At 39.2% G+C, this 8,713-nt stretch overlaps 2 protein-coding genes across 3 annotated transcripts in view; both read left to right on the top strand.

Annotated features, from left to right (window-relative positions):
- The window catches only part of LOC117108689, an 11,122-nt gene extending 8,176 nt beyond the window's left edge, over positions 1 to 2,946 (top strand). For both annotated transcript variants that reach the window (XM_033250799.1, XM_033250798.1), the window contains exon 2: positions 308 to 2,946. In XM_033250799.1, coding sequence (XP_033106690.1) covers positions 500 to 2,623 — 2,124 coding nt within the window. In that variant the 5' untranslated portion in view covers positions 308 to 499 and the 3' untranslated portion in view covers positions 2,624 to 2,946. The remainder of the gene's footprint in view (positions 1 to 307) is intronic.
- A 731-nt stretch (positions 2,947 to 3,677) lies between these two features.
- On the top strand, positions 3,678 to 8,418 carry LOC117108685. Its single transcript, XM_033250791.1, has 2 exons — positions 3,678 to 3,944; positions 5,669 to 8,418. Exons 1-2 carry the CDS (start codon positions 3,936 to 3,938, stop codon positions 7,916 to 7,918), a joined length of 2,259 nt encoding a protein of 752 aa, XP_033106682.1. The 5' UTR covers positions 3,678 to 3,935; the 3' UTR covers positions 7,919 to 8,418.
- The last annotated feature ends 295 nt before the right edge of the window (positions 8,419 to 8,713 follow it).

The following is an 8,713-nucleotide window of genomic DNA, read 5'->3' as shown; positions in this document are numbered from 1 at the left end:
ATGTAATACTTTTGTGCAATGTGCATAGCACACTCATTTTGGGTTTGTGCACTCTTGTATTCATAATCAGTGTACCACGTCACACAGGGCTGACCCAAGCCATGTTTGAGTCTGTCGTGTGTTTCATTCTTGATGTGTGTGTGGGGGGGGGGGGGGGTGTAGGACAAAAGCCACCAAAGAAAAGCAACCAGTAACACTTTTCCTGACTCACCCTTGAGTCTGTTAATAATAATATTTTTTGTTAATATTACCTACCAATTATAAGAATAAAAATAATAATTTATTACCTTGCTATTGTGTTCTACAGATCGTGCTATCTGCACACCTGTACTTACTGCTTGGAGTGATTCATGGCATTGCCAGTGTAAGCAGCTCTACGGCTACCGTCGTCGAAACTTGCCAAACTTCAGACTTTTTTTCTCAGTACTTTTTAAATACGATTCTGAAACCAAACCCAATCAAATTTCGCTGTCAGTTCAACTGGACAAACAGAGATGAAATGGTCAAGAAAGTAGACAATAGAATCACGAAAAGGAACAAACTATTTTTGCGTTTCAAAGTTCCCATATTTCATCACGATCATGCGTCGAGAACCTGGAATAAAGCAAAGAACGAGTTTGAGACGTGGGTGTGGGTCGCAACAACACATGACTACATGCTTTATTTCCCGCACAATTTCAACGTGTTATCGCTTGGAACCATGGGAATAATCACGAACGATTTCTGGGAGCCTGACGGCGAAGGAGATCTTCTTGGTACCTGGGACGACGACTGTGTTAAACTTGAAATAGGAACGCGACGTTTTCCACTTACCAAGGACGATATGTTAAGTTTCATGTCCGATGTCACCAAGGGCAAAATTGAGTGGGACTACATCTGTCGACAGCTTGACTATGACGTTACCGACATATTACTCAATCCTAATTCCGCGATACCAGATTTATTTTACTACTGGAGATTCTTAAGGCAGTTTTTTTCCAGAAGGCCTTATTTTGGTAAAAGACTCGCTGAGGATGATTTTGTTCATTACAACTGCTACAACAAGAATAAAGCTGGTGAATTAGATAAGAAGGAATTGTTAAGGAGTTACTTCGTGATCTCCATCTTGGCCATTATACTGTGGTTCTATTCTCCCTTGCTTATTCATTACTTTCCGAGTTCAAATCCAGCCGACTCTATGTATCCCCCTAATTTATTGCCCGAGAATTTTCACCCCACCTACAGAAGCCCAGTTCATTTTATGAAGTTTGTGAGGTGCATATTTTGTTTCTACATGAAGAAGAATAAAGCTATGTTGCGAATCCGTCGTGTAATGTTTTTCCTTTGTTCGTTCGTAATGTTGTTCCGGTTCTATTATACACCTCATTGGATTTTCGTAGGCGCATTCGTAATTGTGATCCTCGTTTCGGCTTCAATTCCAGAGGTTTGGAGCGCCAGCCTCAAAAACTCACAACCTACAAAGTTCCTTGACTTGTGGGATTATCCAGAAGATGTCTTTCGTAAGAACACTAGAGAGAAAGAATACCAATTACTAGCCCATTGCATGAAAGAACGGGTCTTTCTCGTAGTAAATCTAAACTTCTGGAAAATGTTGTATTCTGAGAGTTTCAAGTTACCGCTTTTCTCTTGTACTTGGGCAGAGCTAGCGTCTGACTTTCCTGTCGGTACTCTGAAGCTGATTGTTTGTGTGTTTGCTTGCACAGTCACATTTATTGGTATGTCTTTGCTTACTCTCATTTATCACCTCGTTCCAGCATTTTATTTCTACATAAAAATATTCTTTGCTATCTTTGATGCAACGAAGGTAGCCCTTTCTACAAATTCATACATTATCAACTTCAAGTTAACACATGTCTTGAGTTTTCTATGCAGTGTATTTCTTGTTGTATACATCATGATTACCACCATTTTTTGCTCTTATTTCATTGCTGAGGTAACTATGTTTACCTACATCGGCGCAGTGCTAGATCCATCCATGGCATTCGTATACGTATCTTTAGTTGGCGCCATATTACTGGTTCTACACAATCTCTTTAAAGACCTAAGGGAAAGGTATGAGAAACTGCGCGATCAAATTGTAGATATACTAAAAGGAGAGGATCACTTGCGACATGTGCGTAAAGAGTGTGGAATAACCCATCCAGACATACTTCAGCGAAGAGTTGAATCTGATGGTGAATTAAAAATATTTCTCAATGTGGGTCCGAATGCTCCAAAAGTTATTCTTTACCAGGACCACTTTGCAACCTACTTGTCTAGACCTCTGCTCGATTTCTGCATCGAACAATACAATCCCGTCATGAGACAGATATTTTTCATTGTGGTCAAGGTGCTTGTAATGACGTTCTACGTTTCCATTGCATTGTGGATAAAAAATGTTTTCCACAAAGAGAAGGAGATGAGAAATATTTTCGGGGTAGCACAAAACATCGCCATGTATTTCGTTCCGAATCTCCTTCAGTTTCTCGCTCACCAGAGACATCAGGGTAAAAAAGACGATGTTGCTATTCACCGTTGTGTGCACAAAGCAGTGGCTCTTTACATTAAGAAAGAACATGAAATGGCTTTAAGAAACATTGTTTTGCGACCTATTCCAATGCGCTTGCGCAGCAGTACGCGCTGAAAGCAGCAGTATGCAATCATCACGGCTTTAACTAGAAATACAGGATATCAAAATTAGTGAGGTTGTGAGTATCATAGATTAATCAATCTGTGAAGCCCAGTAGCAAAATTAAGTACAGTAATTCCATATATATTCAAGATTAATTTCTACGACATAATATTGATTATTGCTACGTCTTTAACTATAATTTCAGAAAGACCTTTGCAAATGAAAAACAATTTTGAGCCAATACAGTATTTATTTTTTGTTTAAAGTGGATACAAGCAGTTAGATAAACATACGGTAACAATAAAAACTGGATTACATAGTCCCCTGCTAAAAAAGTCGTGATATTCGTCATTTATTATTTTAAACTTAACTTAGGCCTAATGTTTATGAACTCAAAAATGCTGTAAAATGATATGTGCTACAATATATATCTGCCAGATTTGTACAAGACGCCTGGAATTTTGTAACATTTTGTCCTTACTAAAAGTCGTATATGGCTGTTTGTGTTAACCTTGGCTATCTTTGGAAGTTTGCATGTATGTATATACTTCGAGGCTCGCCAAATTTACGTGTGTCACCGTGTAGTAAATATATTATACAATAAAACACGAGCGATAATGTCCATTACGCCTCACTTTTTTATTATTAAATTTTATGTTTAAATTATGCTTTTTTATACCAAATAAATTCAATCGGTTCGTGACTCCTTCCTTCTATATATATCACTTCTGCAATATTTATCCAGCGGCATATCCAGTACATCTACTGACGTAACGTAAGTCGCAAATTGTCAATTAACACAGTACAAAGAAAAGTCATTAGTAACAAAAAGAAACAATCCTTGATCTTATCAACTCTCTTGGTTGCTATATGCTCCTTATATCGTTTTTAATCTAAAAGAATTTATGTACATTAAAACATTCTTTGGCCTTCGCCCTAAACCTTATAGGACACACATGGAGTCTTTACATGTAAGCCTATTCAATAATCTACAAAACTATGTATAAATTCACTGTTTTGGACAGTGCATCAATATACTTGTCAAGCTGTAGGTAGCAGCAGATACCCACGTCATATACAAATATTTTTCTTGCAAAAAGGAATAAGCCAAATGAAAATGTATTGTTATTGTTAATGTGTTTGAATGATCTACGGATGGGTGCATGTTTTGGGTGAAGAATTCTTTTGATTAGAAGAGGCCGCGTCATCGATATTGCCACGTACACTAAATTTCTTATAGACACTTCATTATACGGCACACCTCGAAGGACACGCTTTTTAAGAAGACAAGCACCAGAAAAGCATCCAAAAGATCTATGCAATAATGTGCAATGTAAGTAATTCTGTAAAGTAGTCTTTGTCGAAGTGAATTTTAATTAAAATACTAAGCAAATGAAACAATTTCAGAAACAACATTAGGTTAGGTCCGATCCGCTCCAATAGATACGGAAGCTCTTCACACTCTTTTGCAGATCTAGTAGGATTGGCCTATATATAAACAGATTGTCTCATGGTCTTTTTCCGTCGTTATAACCATCCTAAGGTGGCATGTTTACACGTGTGATTTATGATGTGATACATATCGCCACCGAGCCCACAATGACTATATTGTCAGAGGGGAGCATCTGTTCTATGTTTTCTTCATGTTCATCCCCAAGAGAATGAGTCACCACTAACTGAAAGGTGCTCTATAAAAGTACCGTAAGCCCGGAAGACAAATAACATGGATTTGTCGCAAGAAAGTGTTTACAAATTATTGTGCCACTGGATTTGAACCCAGGACCTGGAATTGGAAGTCTCCACTCTTTACATGGACTGGCTCCCAAATATTAATGCCATGATAAACGTCTCAAACACCCAACTCAAGGCCTATGACCTTGATGTATGAGGCGCAAATGTACTTTCATTATTTAACAAAATTATATAGGTTTACATATAATTCATATATAATATGTTCACACCTCACCATGGTGGTGCTCACCGAGAGTGGCGCCCGACGAGTGGTCTGAGGTACCCGATGGAAGTGGAGGGGGGAGATACGCTACTGGTTGTGGGGGGGGGGGGGGGGGGGGATGTTGACTGATGTCCCCGATGAGAGCAAAGTGGGCGTGGTTGGGCGTCGCTCAACTTTCGATAGTGGTCCAGAGGGCGAATCTCCAAAAAATATGACAATTTTCAAAAAAAAAAAAAGTTTCAAATATTAGAATCTATCTAATAAGAAAATACATGCCTTCACAGTAATGTTTTTCTGCCCGACGAAGTGTGGATTTTCTCCCTGACATGGGAGCTTTCCCCACCTCTCCCCCCCCCCCCATCCCACTGGCACCACCACTGAGTGCTCAGATAAATGCCCCACCCTCTATACCTTTTAAAAGGGAGCTTTACCCTATGATGAGGAGCTTTTTGATGACATTAGTCCTTCCATCACTCACCACCTATGGCATCATCATTCTCTTAATCACCATCGCCATAACTCCTGAGAATGCAGGAAAGTGCATATCCCAGCCAGAACACACCTATCTGTTGACAATATAAATGAAATTACAGTAGAATCCATATTATAGGGTTACACCTTCGGGGCCAAAAAGGTTTCCTCTTAATAGGGATGTCCCCAGTAGCATGGCCGACCGGACGGCCCGAGCCCCCCACTTTTTGGCAGAAAATATATAATGTCTATACAGATTTTTAGCAGGGGGGGGGGGGGGGGGGAGGGCAGCCGGTATTCAGAATTAGTAAAAATAATGGGAAAAAATGAAAAATATATAGCCCTACAAAGTCAAGAGGATAAAAACTTTTTTACAGGGTGAGACTTGTTTAAAGTCTTTTGAATCGCTAAATTGTCATACCCCTGTAGTTTCCTGCCCAGAAAGGTTACCTCGGGCCCACTGTGAAAGTTCTGGGATGCCACTAACATTTTTTTCACCGTTGGAAAAATCATTCTTCCCTCCCCCATCATAACAGATAATGTATGTTTTATTTGATTTGATACTGACCGTAGTTAAGTTTTTAAAACATGCTTTGGAGTATGACAATATATCTTTCCTTCTCTTTCTATAGGTAGTGTTATACGCACACCTTTATATAGGCCTACTGTTCCGAATAATGTACATCCTCGGCGGTATAAGCGCTTCTAATACCTCCGTTGTCGAAAATTGCCAAGCTCCAAATTTGTTCTCCCAGTACTTTTTAAATACTCATCTGCAATCAAGCCCTGCTGAATTCCACTGTCAGTTCAACTGGACAAACCGAGATGAAATGGTCAAGAAAGTAAACGATAGAATTCATAATAGGCAAAAGGTATTTTTGCGCTTCAAAGTTCCCTTATCTTATCACGATCGTGAGTCGAGAACTTGGAAACAGGCGAAGAACGAGTTTGAGACGTGGGTGTGGGTTGCGGCAACACATGACTACATGCTTTACTTCCCGCACAATTTCAACGTGTTATCGCTTGGAACCATGGGAATAATCACGAACGATTTCTGGGAGCCTGACGGCGAAGGAGATCTTCTTGGTACCTGGACCAGCGACTCATGTGTTGAACTTCTAAATGGAACGCGTCGTCGGTCGTTGACCAAGTACGATATGATAAGTTTCATGTCAAACGTCACCAAGGGCAAAATTGAGTGGGACTATGTCTGTCGACAGCTTGACTATGACGTTACCGACGTAATACTCAATCCTAATTCTGCGATACCGGATTTATTTTACTACTGGCGGTTCTTAAGGCAGTTATTCTCCAGGAGGCCTTATTTTGGGAAAGGCCTCTCTAAGGCTGACTTTATTCATTACAACTGCTACGACAAGAACAGACCTGGTATACTCAAAGAGAAGGAATTATTAATGAATTACTACGTGATCTTGATATTGGCCGTTATCCTCTGGTTGTACTCCCCGCTGCTTGTATACTACTTTCCGAGTTCAAAACCGACCGTATTAATCTACCCTCCTAATATAAACTCTGAAAATTTTCAACCCTCGCACAAAAGCCCAGTGTATTTCATGAATTTCGTGCGATGCATATTGTGTTTCTACATGGAGGGGAATAAAGCGGTAAAGTCGCGAGCCCGTCGCGTCGTTTTTTTCCTTTGTTCGTTCGTAATATTGACCCGGTTCTATAATACTCCTCATCGGGTTATCTTAATCGTATTCGTAATTATGGTTCTCATTTCGGTTTCAATTCCAGAGGTTTGGAGCGCCAGCCTCAAAAACTCACAACCTACAAAGTTCCTTGACTGGTGGAAATATCCAGAAGATGTCTTTCGGAAGAACACTAGAGATAAAGAATATCAATTCCTGGCCCATTGCATGAAAGAACGGGTCTTTCTCTTAACTGATTTACGCTTCTGGACAATGTTGTATTCTAGGAGTCTGGCGCTGCTTTGTTCATGGGATGAGGTAACTTCTAACTTGCCTATTGGTATCCTGAAGGGAGTTGTGTCTGTTTTTGTTTGCTCATTCACCTTCATGAGTATGTTATTGCTTACCCTAATTTATCATTTCCTTCCAGCATTTTATTTCTACAAGAAAATATCCTGTGCTATCTTTACCGCAACAAAGCTCGCACTTTCTACGAATTCATATAGTATCAACGTGTTAACAAGTGTCTTGAGTTTTCTATTTAGTGTTATTCTTGTTGTATACATCATTATAGCAAGCATGTTCTTCTCTTATTTGTTTGTCGATGTAACTATGTTTATCTACTTCGGTGCAGTGATGGATCCTTCCATGGCATTCAATTACGTATCTTTAGTTGGCGCAATATCGCTGGTTCTATACAATCTCTTTAAGGACCTAAGGGAAAGTTATGAGAAACTGCGCGATCAAATCGTAGACATACTGAAAGGTGATGAGCATTTGCGACATGTGCGTAACGATTGTGGAATAATCAGTTCAGACATACTAGAGCGAAGAGATGAAGCTGATGGTGTATTAAAAATAACTCTCAAGGTGGGTCCAAAACCTCCAGAAGTTATTCTTTACCATGACCACTTCGCAACCTACTTGTCCAGACCTCTGCTAAAATTCTGCATCGAACAATGCAATCCGGTCAGGAGACAGGTATTTTTTATCTTCGTCAAAGTGCTTGTAATGACGTTTTATGTTTGTATTGCCATGTATATTAAAAATGTTTTTCACAAAGAGAAAGAAGTGAAGGGCATTTTCGGAGTAGCAGAAACCATCGCTTTGTATTACGCTCCCACTCTCCTTCAGTTTCTCGCTCAGCGACGTCGTGGTGAAAAAGACAATGTTGTTCGTCACCTTTGCGTTCATAAAGCAGTAGCTCTCTACATCAAGAAATTGCTTTAAAAGGTGTTAACCCATAGTTGTAAAGAAAAAGAAAAATATCGTTTTGTGTGTGCTGCCTGCACTTGTGAGCACCTATCAATTTACGGAAAAGACAATCTGTGTCTTAACTATTGGCTGTCTTTTATAACTAGACAATAATGGAATGTAGGCAACACAGTTATAATTGCACAAACTGTAATACTTAGGCATATTCATAATCTAATTATATATTCAGGCACTACTAAAGTGACACCAGTTCCATACGGAGAACTGTGATCTATTTTAATACTCTAACAATGCAATGTTAACCCATAGTTGTAAAGAAAAAGAAAAATATCGTTTTGTGTGTGCTGCCTGCACTTGTGAGCACCTATCAATTTACGGAAAAGACAATCTGTGTCTTAACTATTGGCTGTCTATTTTAATACTCTAACAATGCAATGTCGCCCTCTTGAGTTCCAGCATTGTCATGTTACTTGATATTTGTGTTTTGTTGTTAAATAAAATTCAGTTGAATTTGACAAAGAGTTCGAATATTTATTTAATAACTTCGTGAACACTTTGTAGCTTTATCAAATTCACGAGTCTAGCCGGACAGATCGATAGTGTCCGTTACTTGTATGTAGATAATCGACAGATATAGTGCTGTGACGATTCTCTATCTGCGATTTGTTCGTGTAAATAAACATCGTCTAGCTTATGATAATTCACGAACAATTCGACTCTACTATTTACTTTCTTCTTATATATTGATAATAATTTGTTATTTATGACTAGGCTTCATCAAATTCACGACCATCAAAGCATGGCCTGCTG

Source organism: Anneissia japonica, unplaced genomic scaffold, assembly GCF_011630105.1.
Source record: "Anneissia japonica isolate Jap-2015-1 unplaced genomic scaffold, ASM1163010v1 scaffold1587_len1432017_cov164, whole genome shotgun sequence".
NCBI classification, from domain to species: domain Eukaryota; kingdom Metazoa; phylum Echinodermata; class Crinoidea; order Comatulida; family Comatulidae; genus Anneissia; species Anneissia japonica.
The sequence above is the reverse complement of the archived record's forward strand: the minus strand, read 5'-3'. Positions and strand labels throughout refer to the sequence as shown.